General features: G+C 53.4%; 1 protein-coding gene across 1 annotated transcript in view; it reads left to right on the top strand.

The window, feature by feature from the left end:
• LOC137332571 (uncharacterized) overlaps window positions 1–15,812 on the top strand; it is a 101,521-nt gene that overhangs the window by 18,900 nt on the left and 66,809 nt on the right. The window contains exons 6-7 of the mRNA XM_067996497.1: window positions 1,568–11,282; window positions 12,982–14,469. Of these exons, the coding sequence (XP_067852598.1) occupies window positions 1,568–11,282; window positions 12,982–14,469 (11,203 nt within the window). The remainder of the gene's footprint in view (window positions 1–1,567; window positions 11,283–12,981; window positions 14,470–15,812) is intronic.

Raw genomic sequence — 15,812 nt, forward strand, 5'->3', positions numbered from 1 at the left:
CGGCTGATATCAAACATGCGTCTGGGACCCTCGCTGGCTCTGTCGATCATTAAGTCGATAAACCACATAAACTGGCAAAGTCCACGGTCTGTGCTGAGTCAGCTGACCTCAGCCACGGTGACATCATAGAATAATAGAAAATTTACGGCACAGAAGGAGGTAATTCGGCCCATTGTGTCCGCGCAAACCTAATCCCACTTTCCAGCACTTGGTCCGTAGCCTTGTAGGTCACGGCACTTCAGGTTGCACATCCAGGGCATTAAGGGCACAAGTGGCCTTTGCACCCCAGGGATAGAGTTGGGGCTGGGTGAGGGGGAATCTGCTGAGGTTCCTGACGGTGATGGTTGGTCAGTGTTAAAACGTCTCAGGTTGCTTCACAGGAGTGAAAGTTTGTGGAATTGGCTTCAGGCACAATGCCCCCAAGATTGAACACCCTACTTGGACTTGCAACTTGTTCCTCGTGTTCAAATCCCCCCATGGCCTCGCCCCTCCCCATCTCTGCAACCCCCTCCAGCCCTACAACCCTCTGAGATTTTTTTTATACGTTCATGGGATCCCTAATTGCTCTTGAGAAGGTGGTGGTGAGCTGCCTTCTTGAACTGCTGCAGTCGTGTAGTGAAGGTTCTCCTACAGTGCTATTAAGTAGGGATCTCTGCGCCCCTCCAGTTCTGGCCTCTTGCACATCCCTGATTTTCATCGCTCTACTGGTGGCCGTGCCTTCAGCTGCCTCAGCCCTAAGCTCTGGAATTCCCTCCCTAAACCCCTCTGCCTCTCCTCTTCACTCTCCTCCTTTTAAGATGCTTAAAACCTGCCTCTTTGACCAAGCTTTTGGTCACATGTCCTAATATCTCTTTATGTGGCTTGGTGTCAAATTTTGTTTGATTACGCTCCTGTGAAGCGACTTGGGACGTTTTAAGACGTTAAAGGCGCGAAATAAATGCAAGTTTTGTTGTTAAGGCTGACGGTGAGTAATGGCCAGGTGAGGTACTGGAGAGTGCCTGATGCTTGGGAAACTGTACTGCTGCAAGCAGTTAGTGCTTTGGGGATGGGAGGAAATCAGCAAGAGGACTACAGTGAACTTCTGGCTTAGAAGAAAATAGTGAGTTTAATAAGTGTGGGAGGGGATGATGGAAGGTGAGACCTTGAGTGTGAGATCTCCAGCAATCATCTCTGGTATTTTTTTAATATATATTTTTCTCGGGAGGTGCGAGACACTGGCAAGGCCGCATTTATTGCCCCATCCCTGGTTGCCCTGAGGGCCTTAAGAGTCACCACATATAGTGTGGGACTGGAGTCTCATGTAGGCCCAGACGGGGGAGGCAGGTTTCCTTCCCTGAAGGATGTTGGTGAACCAGATGGGTTTATACGACAATCCAACAGCTTCATGGTCATCTTTATGGCTGTGGTGGGAATTCAGCTCACACCCTATGGGTTTTTGGTCCAGCGCTAGGCTGTTGGCAGGAGTTTGCTTGTGAGAACTGTATCTAATGTGGATGCAACTGAGTTCAGCCAATGCTGGCGACTCTTTGACACAAGCCCCATTAACAATAACTTGTTTTTCTACCAGATGCAGACTTCGATGATCATGCCCGTCCCTTGCCCAAGATTTCCCACCCCTCGATTATTTTTGGGCGCGTTCCCTGCGTTCCTGCCGGGACTGCTGCAGCCTGTGGATGACGTTCCTCACCTGACTCTGGAGAGGTCCGAGTCCACCCTTTCTAGGATGGCGTGGCTTCCATATCGTCAACCTAGCCCTGAACGGAAGGGCACCACAAGCCAAGGCTTTGATGCGGCAGGTCCTGGTACATCTGCAGTGGCAGCCCCAGTTGGGGCATCCCACACTCTCTCAGCGCTGCCAGTGACAATGACAGACTGTCCCGAGGTGTCCACCTTAGCAGATGGGTCCTTCGATTCCCGGACAGCGGAGCACAGGGCGCATCTCCCACTCTCGAATCGGGGGCCGTGGAGCCTTCCCACCCCTCTGAGTTCTGCCAGACTTTTGGGCGAAAGTCCCACAGAGAGACTTATATCCAGGGGAGAAGCTTCACACGCGAAGCGACCGCCCGCCTCGGGCAAAAGGCGCAGGTCCAAGGCCGCAGGCATGACGCGTCACCGGCTGTTCCTGAATCAACGCCAGGAGGGACAATCGTCTTCCGGTTTCGTGGGCGGTCTCGCAGCAGGGGTGGCAGAGGTTGCCAGCGTGCCCGCATGTGAGCACGTGGCCGTGCCCGCCTCCTGTTGCCACGCAGGTGAAGTCGACATGGTAACGAGCCCCGAATCGCCAGCGCTGCCAGGCGGGTTGGGTCCGCTTGATGGGTTTCTGTCGGCCCGGCCAACCATTGTGGGAGAACGTGGTAGGGTGTGGAACGCAGCACGTGGCGCCCATGGCAACAGTGCAGGCAGCAACCAGACCTCCCGAATGAGCGATGCGAAGGGCGGCTCTCTGAGCACAGGGGAGCCTGAGGCAGAGGAGGTGGCGATGGGTACGGAATGGGCACCTTCTGTGGCAAACGTGACAGCGGCAGTAACAGGTGTGCAAAAAGCAACTGTGCGTGGGGGGTCCCGAATGGATGTAGATGCAATGGTTGGACATTTCAACAAGAGTGGAAGTGAGAAAATTGTGACTGAGCCCACAGTGCAAGATAGTGCCTTTACAGAGGAGGTGCCAGCAGCTTCGGACAAGGGTACCGAGGGCACTGGCCACATATTGGAAGATTCCGTGCCCACCATTAATGGCTCTTGTAGGAACTCTGCTCGAGTTGACGCGCAGGAGGTGCTGAGTCAGTGTCACTTGCTAATCGAAGACAGCAGTCATGAGCAGAGCAAGGCGGGCGACGTGACAAAGGCCTCCAACTTATTCGATCCTAATGCTGCTCGATGGCCAAATTGTTCTTCCCAGTCAGATGTTGAAAATAAGGATGAAGAGGAAGCTGCAAGGAATGAGACTCTTACAACTGATCCACCATTACAGATGGAGAGACGACATGATTCCATGGGAGATCTTTGCTTGGTAGGTGAAGATCTTGTTGAGGGTATCTCTGCCTCTAAAGAGGATTCAGATTGTGCCCGAACTCCAGAGATTTTGAGGGAACCTGATGAAAAGCCAAGGGATGTTGGCCTGACTGAAGATATTTCAGTGCACAATTTGATCTTTGAAGACAGACTTAAAAGCAGCAAAACAGCATTTGTGGGAATTGAAGAGAATGGGGATTTGCGTGAAGAGCCATTGAGTTTATTGGTGGATTCTGACTGCACAGAGCGGGAGCTTCCCTTGGGCGCAGTTGACGCAAGTCCCAGATCCATAGATCCAGGGTTGACTGCAATTGGAGAGTCGATGTACCCTACTATGGACGTCGCTGAAGATAAGATGGCTGTTGATGTGAGCAAAGACTGCATTCAGACTGTGGGGGCCGTAGATGAACCGAGATTGGCCGATGAGCGAGAGGTACAACCTATGGTGGAGCCTCTTCCAGTGGACAGCTTGTCTACTGCAGACAGTCCAGCCTTTCCTGCAGCTGAACAATGGCTGAGTCCTGTTACAGAATCTGACCTCTTGAGTAACCGTGTAGCGCAAGAACTTTCTCCATCTGTGAAGATGGGACCTCAATGTTCACTCACCGGGGAGCCAACACCCGTTGATACTAGCTCGACAGCTGAACATCTTGATTCGAGTGACTGTGCGCCTGCCCTTGATACCCTGCACCTTCTGGAAATGGGCGATGCACTTGGCTTGACGACGGAAACTCCCGCCAACTCTTCATCTGGCGAAATGCCAAGCACGGTCGTACAACTGAGGGGAAAGGAAGGAAATTTGATTGTCTCTGAAGCGGTGGAACCTGCAAGCTCTCTTGCAGAATTGGAAGTTGCGTATGAGCAGGAAGTCCAAGAGCAGTCTGTAGATGGACTTTCTACACGTATAAACCCGGAGGAAGATGGACAAGCCCTCACTGAAGAATGGTCAGGGATGGCTTCCGACACGGACTTGGTTGAATGTCTTGAGCTGGATGGTTCCGTTGACTGTTGTGCCCATGCCCCAAAGACCAAAGACTGGTCGATGTTGGCCGTCGAAACAGCTGTGATCGTGTGCAGCCTTCCAATTTCTGCTTGTCCAACCACAGGTGATCCGCTGCCTGGAGGAGCCAGCGCAGGTGATAAAAACCCGGTGTGTCTCAAAGTGGAAGAGTTGTGCTCGTCGTCGTCGTCGTCTCCTCTTCTCCCGGGAGATCCACCTGGAATGCAGGAGCTGCCTCTGAATGAAGTCGGTGTGGCCAGCCAACGCACAGAGGGAGAACATCCACGCACGATGTTTGGAGAGGTGACCGGAGACTTTGGGGGCTTCGAGACGCACAAGGATATTCCAGGCGATTCCTCCAAACCGGGGGTCGCTGTTGCTTCAATAGAAGCCGTGGAAGGCCAAGGTGAACGAAATTTGACTGACCAAAAAGGGGTAGAAACAGATGACCAAAGGCACGAACTTGGCCCAAGAGAGGATTTACCTCCCACCCTCGGCGATGTAGCAGATCTCAAACCTGACAGTAAACCAGCTCACCTGGAATGTAAAAAATTCCCCAACATTCCCGAAGGATCTGAGGTTCCCAATGTCGAGCCAGCAGGAGGGCAGTTTGTGGCTTTACTTGCTGTGAGTAATGTGAAGATGAAGGAAGATTGCCTCTATGGTGAAGGAGCAGGCTCTGATATCATGGAGAGTTCTGTCACACTCGGTTCCAGAGTTGATGCCGTGGAGGTTGGAGATCAAATTGGAAAGGATGAGGATATGGATGTTGACCCAACGCCAGAGTGCACAGATGGGACTGCGCTCGTGGCCTCCGATTCAGCCAACGTCAATCTAACACCTGTGGAAATTATTATCCATTCACCAGATTCAGAAACCAATGAGTCACCAATTGGCTTAGAGTGTGACGTTACCGATATGGCTGTATCACACCAGCCAGCTCAGACTGAAGTCCTTCCCGTTATTAAACGCACGGTGAAGCCAGGGCAGGATGTGTTCGCTGGCAGATTGACGGCGCCCCCCAAGCTGGAGCTGACCAGCGAATGTGTCTCAGCTGCTAACGCGTCGTGTGACTCCATCGCTGCCTCCGCCGATCCTAAAACCCGTCTCAGTGAAGAAGAGGTGGAAGAGAGACCGTCGCCAGAGCGTCCAGCCGTGACAGACACCCGTGGTGAACTCTGCGTCATAAGGGAGGACAAAGGTGAAGGAATTGGGCCATGGACAGAAGCTGGAGATCCAACTGGTGCTCTTGTAAAATTGAAAGTCATTGACACGCCTGTAGCACAAGAGTGTTGGGCCAGTCGCACGCCTGTGGAGGCTTGCACTTGGGTCACAGGGGCACCCTGGCATGAGTCCCTCACCACTGTCACACCGGGGACCAGTCCTGGTGATACTCTGAGCCGACCTGCACAGACAGAGAGCCTGAACAACGTGGCAGAGGGAGAGACTGTCGACAGCCGCGGGTGCTCGGCCGCAGACGGGCCTCCGCGTGGAATTCGAGTCTTGAACAGCGCAACAGCGAGCTCGGAAAGCGAAGAGAACCTGCGGTGCGTAGCAAGGTTGGGAGGCCCAGGGAGTCCCCTCTCCGGTACTCCAGTCAGGAGTGAGGGTGAGGTTCTAGATTGGTCCGATGCAGAGAGGCCCCCGGTGGGTCACGGTGCGGCGGAGAAACCTCTGGCAAAGGCTGATGCTGGGGGGGATCAGTTGGGGCTGGATGGCAGCCTAGTAGGGGAGGGACACCTGATCTCTGGGTATTCAGCAGCCAACATACAGTCTGGAGCTGGTGATCTGTTGGGTGTGCCAGGCCATGGTTTCACCTCCAGCACCGCCACAGATAAATCGGAGCCAAGTGGGGATTCTGTTGGTGAAGACCAGATGAAAATCCATTCATCCAATGATTATGTAGCTGTTGGACCAGGAGTGACCTCGCTGATGGAGAACAGTAGATCCGAGACAACAGAAGTGGGAGGCAGCAAATGGTCAAAGAACCAACATCGCCCTCTGAATATGCTGGACACTGAAGACTTCAATTTACTGTCAACGCCACCGCCTGCCTCTGGTCAGGCCAATGCAGCAGAGTGTGAAGGAAGCCCGGCTTCTCTGGTGGGAACCGTCCCACTGCCCTGCCTGACCGCAGGCGATGCCCGGCATGGCTACGACCATAAGCCAGCAACTCTGCCACGTCCTGGGAGGGACCACGCAAGTGAAAATGTCGCAGAGGTTGAGGATGAATTTAGCAGCTCTCGGGAAGGAGCCGACATCTTTCCCGCCTTGCACGGTCCCGCTGCTTCCGCAGAAGATTGTTCCGGAAAGAGAGTTCACCCTTCTGCTGCCAACCGTGGAGATGGAGACGATTCCCGATGTAATCAGGTCCAATTCGATGCTGAAATCCTTCTGGATGAAGCTCCCGCTACCGGAAATGCTGCCGAGAGGCCTCCATCCGAGGAGGGTGTGTCGGTAAACAACTCCCGCTTCAATGCAAAGTGGCCCGTTGATTCCGAGGTTCAGTCTGTCGCTGACTGGCCTGGGAACGTAACTCCCTCCGGTCTCAGCACTCGGCTCCTGGCCCGTGAAGATCGGCAGCTCTTGGGCGTCGCGTTTGAGGGAGAGTTGGAGTTGAGTGGGGCAAATCATCAAGAACCAGCCCCAAGTGACCAACCAAGGTGTTTGGCTGCAGCAGGGGTCAACCAGTTAGAACAGAGCATGGCCGGCGGCATTGAAGTGGCAGAATTACCACAGGGCGGCGCCAAGGTGAAAGAGATCGGCTTAAATGCGAATTCTCAATTCCCTTTAGATCCCTCGGGAAAGGTGAACACTGCAGGTGCGTGGGAGGGGGGATTTGTTGAAGATGGACCTGCAGAGCCCATCGCCTCCGATCCCCAGACGACAAAACTCCAAGAGGATATCGCCCCAGGGCTATCCTCGGGTGAAGAGCAGAATGAAGAAGAAAATGTGTCTGAAGAATTAATGCTAAGACATGGTAACACACAGATTAGGCACTTGGAATGTTCCTCCTTGCAGGGCGAGCTCTCGGTGGAAGCATTTAACACGACGTCTGGTGCTGAGTTATTTGGATTTCTGGATTCATCTCTTGGGGCAGAGCAGGAAGTCGGTGAAGGGTCCGTTCAGACTGATGATGTGTTTGGTGATGCGGCAACATGTGGGCCAATGGAAAGCAGTGAGCTGACTGACCGTGATGATGACGATGATGTCTGTAGCGACATGTGCGTAATGCAAACCGAAGTAAGTCACATCTGCACACAGGTGCCAGCTAGCCTAAAGGAGAGTGGTGTTCCAGCCGCCTCCTTTACTGGTCCACAGCCCCTGCAGGACCCGTCCTTTACTAATGTTGAGTCCTCTGTGCAAGAAGCTAATGGTGACTCAGAAAGAGTCGATCAGACACCGCTTTGCGCTGGAGAAAAATCTGCTCCTGTATCCTCTGAAAAGAAGGGTCTTGCGGATGAAATGCCCGAGGAGGTGGAGAGATCTAAAACCCCCAATGGGTCTGCAGGACCATCGCACTCCCTGGCACTGAAGCTCCGAGCAGAACCATGCCCAGTCGGGATAAGGGCGAAGGATTTGGAGCTGCCTATGGCATCTCACAGTCCCGGTACAAAGCAGCCGAATCCTCGGTTAGTCATGCCACGGTTGGCCTTTGAAAAGCCCACGGCTTTAGAAGCTGAGAGGAGGGACGGTTTGCGGAGCGAGGACTTGGCGGAAGGATTTAACTGGACTACCGGTGCCGAGTTATCTGAACGACTGGGTTCTTCACATGGGGCAGCGCAGGGAGACATTGAGGGGTCTGTCTGGAGCCAGGATGCGTTTGCTGATGGCATGCCATGTGGGACAACAGGCAGCAATGAGCTAACTGACCGAATCGATGCTAATGATGATGCTTGTAGCGAAGTACAGCTCATTTGCATACAGGTGCCATGTAGCCCAAAGGTGAGTGAAGTCGGTGCTCCAGAGGGTGAAGAGGAATTGAGCATTGAGACTGATGAAGTGAGTGAGCCAGGGACCTTCGATGCCGAACTCATTCAGCCCACTTCAAGGCACCGTTCAATTCCAAGAAAGATAGACTTCAGTGTTGTCGAGCCAGCCATTGGAAACGAAGGTGATCTGGGGCGGACATCAGTACCTGTGAAACCCAACAAACATGTACGTGAGGATGAGAGGCTCCCGCAAGACGCATCCCCTCTGAAAGCTCTCTCTAAGGAGGTGCCTGTCTCAGTTGAAGAGCCTACTGATGACCCTCAGTTAAAGGGTCAACGGTCAGTGAAAGATCACAACTCAAGTTCAGCTCCGATGCTGAGGGACCCTGACCATCTTGAGGAACAATTAAGATTCCCCAAGGGAGCTGAAGGAGAGCCTCTAGGTTTTGTGGAGGAACACTCCACAGAACGGAAAGGGGACGCAGAAGCCAGGGAAGTGACTCTGTGGGAGGAGAAGGGAGTGAGTGTACCCATTGAGTTAGTTGCCCAAACTTCGAGTAGTGTTGGAAATGGAATGGTGATGACACAACCATATTGCCCCAACCTTGCCTCCAAAACAACTGAGCGGAGAGACTTGAGCAAAGACCTCGAACAGCGATTTATAAATGAAGCTACGTTGGGAAGATGTTCGCCAACAAAAGCAGGGCTTGGACTGGAAGCTGAGAATGTGGCCATTAGTGAATTCGGACAGGTCCATCTGGAGGATAATGTCATTCGACCCAACTCCCTCAGTGAAGGAGGCGGACCTCAGCTCCCAGAACCATCGGACATGGCTCAGATCACTGAGTCACAGAAGCATCTAGGTGACAGACCCAAACCTCAGTCTGCACACACTGGTTGGCTAGATGTGGAATTGGGCCCGATGCAAAAGTGGCACGATGGCACTGGGGGAAGCACAGATTTGTCTGGGATGGAAGCTGCTGATCTACATAATGCAGAGACAGGACTTGACGTTGACTCAATGATTGTCTCCTCAAGTCCCGAGTATCTGAACCTACAACTTTCAGAGTCTGAATCAGAGAGAGAAGAAATTGCAAGCAGCAGGAAGTTAAACGGCCCTCAAAGACTTGTTCCTCGAGCATTGAAGAGACCTTGTCAAGTAGAAGAGGCGTCTGCTTCAAATTCTACAGACGCAGGAGCCAGCAAAAGAGCTTGTACATCTCCTAAAACTGGAGCAGGTGAGCTTCTACCAGGCCAGGGGCTGAGCTTGAGCCTTCTGTCCTTCTACAAAGGACTGAGACAGTATCGGGCCCGGTTTGTTGGCAAGCTGGTTCGACAGTTCTTTGCAGAGCACCAAGCCCCTCGAGGGTGTCAAGTTCTGAGCAAAGTGATGGCAGTGAACAGACGGGCTGAAGTGGCAAGAATAGTCAAAGAGTTCTTTAAAACTCAAGCGGCTGAACGAGAGCCTGAGGCCGTTGATGAGTTGCGGCAGAACATGGAGATTGAGATGGCCTCCACTGCTGTTCAGTGTTGCACGTCCGAGAATTCAGAACTTGGGCAAGAGCCGAGGGAAGAAAATGATTCCACGTGTCTGGAAGTTTCTGAGGGACGGGAAGTGCAGCAAGGGAGCAGTTGTTTTATTGGCCGAGGGTATGACTATAAACGTCTTCCTGATGGTACCCCCATTTCTACTGCAGCAGAACCCTCTCTCCGTGTCCCCTTCGATGAGGTGAGTCAGCTTGATCGAGCGATCGGTGATTCTGAAACATCTGCTCCCCAGGAGGGGGACAGGAAAGCTGCCGTGAAAATGGGGACCATCCGAGAAAGTAGCTGGGGCGACACCTGGCAAATGATCACTTCTGACTCCAGGAGGTCTCCCCAGTTTGGTGAAACCACAGATGACGCCCAAGGAGACCACGTTCGGGCTCAAGAGAGCTCAGCGTTACTGGAAGGTGATGGTTCTGTTCCTTCCTTCTGCCTTACTGTGGATACAGGGACTTCCCCAGAGACGGGTGAGGCTCCCTGCGCACATGTGACGACAGAGGAGCCATCGTCCCTTCCCCAGCCATCTTCCAGCATTGACTCCCAGGAGGGGTTAGAGGATGATGGATATGTTGAGTGCTGGAGTGTGGAAGTGAAGGGGTCTCCCAGTAGTGCTGATGGATTGGAGGAGCCTGCCTGCAATGGAAGTGAGGATGGATTATTGGGGCCACCAGAATCCTCTGGTGGATCTCTGAAGCCGTTTAGCTCTGCCCTTGTGGAGTATGGTGGAGAGCCCGAGACCGATTTGAGATGTTCCTCCTCTCCAACTGGTGGGCCTATTGATTTGGCCAGTGGTGATGCTAGAGCGGTGGGAATCCACCACCATGGCAGAGCCTATTCAGATGTGTCACCACCTTCACCTGCTGCGAGCGAGGACAATTCTCCATCCAGTCTCTCTGGGGACCTTTGTGGAATGGCAGGCCTTAGCCCAGCAGAACAGTTACGTCCTGATCACCGCAATCTGCATCGTAGCGACGATGAGGTGTGTGGGAGACTTCCGAATGCTGGAAGAGGTGGCGGCTCAGATGCTCCATCTCCAGGACTTGCCGTTGAACCGCAGTGTCTCCCGTCCAACGGCGCGGAACGGGGAAGTTCCGCTGCTCTTCTCCGAGCTCCCCGCAGCCGGGCTGAACCCGTGTCGAGTTTCAGAGACGGCTCTGATTGGAAGCTGGAGGGAGAGTGTTCCACCTGCCGCTTATCCTCCCCGTCTCCCCGCCCGCAGGAAGACTCCGGCACAGCGGCGGTACTGTCGAGCCGCCAGTCGGGCACGCCACAGGTTTGCGACGAGCAGCGCGAGAGGTTGCTGGGTAACACCGCTGCTGGGGAGGAGAGCGAGGCTTGCTTCGTCGGTGAGTCCTTCCATGAGACACTCTCCTCCAGCCCATCGCCCGAATTCAAGGTTGAACGGCTCGAGAGAAGGGGCCCTGGGGAAGTCGAAGCCAAGGATCTGGTCCCCAGGGAGAGCTCCGAGCTCGAGAGAAGGAGCGCCGGGAGGAGCCCTGCGGAGGTCGAAGCCACGGATCTGGTCCCGAGGGAGAGCTCCGAGCTGGTGTGGACGTGCGATCTGCGCGTTGAAAGAGAAGTCATCGATCAGGAAACTCAAACCGGAGCAGAGGAGAAACCGCACCTGAAAATGCTGGAGTATTCCTTAACGCACAGAGGTTGTGGGCACCTGGGTGGGTTAAATGTCGAAGGGGAGAGCGGGAGACCTCCCACTGATTTCTTTACTGGGTCTCTGGAAGAGACGGCAGCGAACAGAGAGACAACAATTGAAGTAACGAACCAAATAAGCTCAGGTAAGGGCTGTTTTTATTTTTGCTAATTGGGTTATTGAGGGGCCGTGGTTCACAGCGCAGGCCATGGTGAGGGTGAAGAGATTCGTAGCATCGGAAAGTGGTGATCAGCGGACGCCATGCTTGGGTTTACAAGCTGGGCGGGGAGGAGAGAAAAAGGTTAAAATTTAACGATGGAGAGGGTTTAACATAAAGTCCAGGAGCCATCCTAGGACCCCAGGATATCAGTGTGTGAGTTTTATCTGTAGGAGTTTTCAGTCCCTCCTTTTGCGTACTCTCTGTCCCTCCCCCTGTCCCGTCTCCCCTTCTGTCCCTCTGCCCGGTCTCTCTTTTTTCCCCCCCCCCCACCCTCCACCCAGTTGGTCTCTTTCTTCCCATCCCCCCACCCCCAGCCCGGTCCCCCTCCTCTTCTCCCCCCAGGCGTCCCCCTGCCAAGTCTCGGAGGCGAGTATGAGCCATGGCTGACTAAGTCACTGGTCAGGCCTCAGTTGTTTCTGGATTTTTGCTTGAAGTGTGACCGCTCACAGACCAGAATCTGTGCAGCTTGAGATATTTAGCAAAATCTGCAGTTTTTTTTTGCCCATGTTTCCCAATTCTGTTGGTAGGTCGTAGGTTCAAGCCCCACTCCGGAGTCTCTAGCCCTGTAATCCAGGCTGACACTCCCAGTACTGCACTGTCTGAAGTGCCGTCTTTCAGATGAGACATTAAACCAAGGCCCCGACTGTCCTCTCGTGGATGTAAAAGATCCCATGGCACTATTTCGAAGAAGAGCAGGGGAGTTCTGGCCAATATTTATCCCTCAACCAACATCACTATAAACAGACTAACCTGCTGTTCATCTCTGCTGTTTGTGGGATCTTGCTGAGGCAGAGTGGCCTAAATGATAATCACCATGCCTAGAGTCACACAGCGTGTGAAGCACTTTGATAGGTTGTGATTACTTTCTATGGGCTCTCCAAACAATCATTCCATTCCTCACAATACAGTTTGGAGAAAAATCTGGAAATAAAAAGCCAGTATCAGTAAAAGTGACCATGAAGCTGTCAGATTGTCTTAAAAACCCAACTGGTTCACTAATGTCCTTTAGGGAAGGACACCTGTCGTCCTTACCCGGTCTGGACCTTTGTGTCTCCAGTCTCACACCAAGGTCTCTTAACTGCCCTCTGAAGTGGCCTAGCAAGTCACTGAGTTGTATCACCACCTTCTCAGGGCAACTAGGGATGGAACATGCCAAGAATGAATGAAAGAAAATCTAATAAAATTACTTCTGGTTCAGCTGCTCTGGATGAGATTGTAACTTGTTTTTAAAACAACAGGTGAGGACGCAGATTTAAGGTAATGAGCAAAAGAACCAGAGGTGACATGAGGAAACATTTATTTATGCAGCGAGTTGTTACGAATAGGAATTCACTGCCTGAACGGGTGGTGGAAGCAGATTCAATAGTAACTTTCAAAAAGGGAATTGGATAAATACTTGAAAAGGAAAAATTTGCAGGGCTATGAGAAAAGAGCAGGGGCATGGGATTAATTGGATAGCTCTTTCAAAGAGCCAGCACAGGCACGATTGGCCGAATGGTCTTTTGTGCTATACGATTCTATGTTACCAGTCAGTCTTAAACCAGACCGGCCTGTACAGTGTTAAACTCTGGGGAAATCAATTTAATTTTGTTCCCTTCCCTTCCTCGCTGTATTTTTGCTGAAGATGTGATGTTGAAGGAAGTGTCCTCTCCAGCTGATTGTATGGACAGTGACTCTGACAGTAGCCCTGTGCTGCAGCGCCAGGCCAGAGACGATGATTACGCTGCGTTACCGGCCCACCGATTTCCCGAGGTTCTTCACTGCGTTTCCCCCCTCCTCATGGAGACCCAGCCTGCTTCGATGCATAGTCCCGCGGAACGGAGAGTCCCCCTACGCCAGTCAGCACCAGGATCTGACCGGGACGTTCCTCGGGAGGAGGAATCTGGCGGCCGTGGCAGGCGCTCTGTCCCTGATTGGCCGTGCGCCGGGAGCCCGAGCCCTCCGCAGGCACTGTCGGTGAAGAGGAGGAGGACGAGCAGCCCGCCGGACAGAGCCGGGCTGACCAGAGCATTCATCAACAGGACAGCTCACACCATTCAGCAAATGGCCGCCACGTCTCCGAGCCGGGAGTCCGAGGGGCCAGATACGGACGACCACGTGATCGTCATAGACGACAGCGAGGAGGAGGAGACGCTGATGATAGCTGTTAAAGAGGAAAGCGAGAGTGAGGACGATGCCGACGGGGGAGGTTTCCCGGGTAGCCGAGGGCAGAGAGCCGCAGGCAGGCCAGCGCCCAGCTATCCCGCACCCTCTGGCTCTTCCCGGCTCAGCGGTGGAGGGTGCCTTCTCTCCCTGCGTTCACCAGGCGTGGCCAATCCCGCTGGAGCTTCGAGCCGCTGCAGCGACGTACCGAGACCCAACCCTCCCGAGCGCCAGCTGCCACCGTCTCCCGTTCGCTCGGCCAGCTGGCTGGGTGAGGTTGCTCTGGGCGCCGATTCCCTCGGGCTGCGGAGAGCCAGGGAAGCCAATGAGTCCGGGAGGACCGCGCCGGAGGGGGGCCTGGTCACCGCCTCGAGCCACGAGGAGCCCGGTCCTGGATTACGTGGCCGATGCCGTTCCGTTTCTCCCCCCATCCAGGTCCCGCCTCCCTCAAGTCAACAACCAAATGAGAGCCCGTCGTTGGAGCCCTTGTGTAAACCTGAAGGTGTTTTGCCCTCAGAGGCTTCCCCTTGGACACAAAGTGGTCTGTCACCTTCCCAGGATCGACTTTCTCTCGCGGAACCTGTGGACACAAAGCTTCCCGACCAACTCCCCCTTCCGTACAGTTCTGACGATGATGTGCAGTTCCCGCCGCCCGATCTCGACGACATCTATGATTCCCAGGGAAATTCGGACAGCGATGGCTGGAGGGATGGCTGCCCTGGCTCTGAGTCCCACGACGCTCCCACGGAGCACGGAGACGGAAGGCGCCAGGCGAAATTCTACCGGGAAAGTCACCCGTCCCAGAGCGAGTCTGATCCGTGTCCCGGCTGGGACCGGTCCCGGCGTGAAACGCGAGCTCCCGCTTGCTCCGCTTCCGAGGACGCTTCAGAAGGAGCTGGTGGACGTCGTTTGGGGCCGGTGTTTCCAGAGCGCTGGGATGGAAAGAGTGAAGGCGCCAATGATCCACTGGGTAAGGACTATGGCGGACTCCATCTCTCCATGACACATCTCTTACCCCCACCCCACTGCCAAGTGTGAGGACTATGTGGACTTCTGTATCTCTGAGATCGAGGTACAGATGCCACTGCTGCCTCTCCCCCATTTCCCCCCTCCCCCCACACATCAAAAACACCAACACCATATGCCAGAATTTTTGTAACAAGTCCCCTGTAAGACATATTATCGAACACCTGGAAATCTACATGCCTTACATTTACTGCCTTCCTTTCACCCAGTTTTCTTCAAAGAAAACCTCTTAAATTTGTCAAATACAACTCACCTTTAACAAATCTGACCTTGATCCACCCAAGCTTTTCTAAATGTTCACCAATTTGATCTCAAATGATTGATTCCAAGAGACCCCCCCCTCCCCCATGGTTACATGGTTTATTCTCCTCTCCCTTGTTTCATCAGATACTCTCCGGTCCCTGGCACAATGTAAAGATCTGAGGATTGAAATATTTTGCCTTCTCCTGCCTGACTCCTTTGAATAACCTCAAGTTGTGCGAATTTTTTCAAAACTAATTCCTTTTCTCACGATTGTTCGACATCCACCTCTTTTACTCCCACCATCGTTTGTACAAACCATGCAAAATATTTAATTAATATTTAACTCTTCCTTCACCGTGCCCATCTTTCCTACAACTCCATGTCTGAATTCCTCCAATCAGGTTTCCGCCCCTGCCACAGTACTGAAACAGCCCCTATCAAAGTCACAAATGACATCCTGTGTGACTGTGATGATGGTAAACTATCTCTCCTCATCCTGCTCGACCTGTCTGCAGCCTATGACACGTTGACCACACCATCCTCCTCCAACGCCTCTCCTCCGTCGTCCAGCTGGGTGGGACTGCCTCGCCTAGTTCCATTCTTATCTGTCCAGTCGTAGCCAGGGAATCACCTGCAATGGCTTCTCTTCCCACTCCCGCACCATTACCTCTGGAGTCCCCCAAAGATCTATCCTTGGCCCCTTCCTATTTCTCATCTACATGCTGCCCCTCGGCGACATAATCCGAAAACACAACGTCAAGTTCCACATGTCCGCTGACGACACCCAGCTCTACCTCACCACCACCTCCCTCGAACTCTCTGCTGCCTCTGATTTGTCACACTGCTTGTCCAATATCCAGTACCGGATGAGCAAAAAATTTCCTCCAACTAAATACTGGGAAGACCGAAGCCGTTGTCTTTGTTCCCCACCACAAACTCTGTTCCCTAGCCACCGTCTCCATCCCTCTCCCGTGCCACTGTCTGAGGCTGAACCAGACCGTTCTCAACCTTGGTGTCCTATTTGACCCTGAGATGAGCTTCCGA

The sequence above is a fragment of the Heptranchias perlo genome, chromosome 2 (genome assembly GCF_035084215.1).
Source record: "Heptranchias perlo isolate sHepPer1 chromosome 2, sHepPer1.hap1, whole genome shotgun sequence".
NCBI classification, from domain to species: domain Eukaryota; kingdom Metazoa; phylum Chordata; class Chondrichthyes; order Hexanchiformes; family Hexanchidae; genus Heptranchias; species Heptranchias perlo.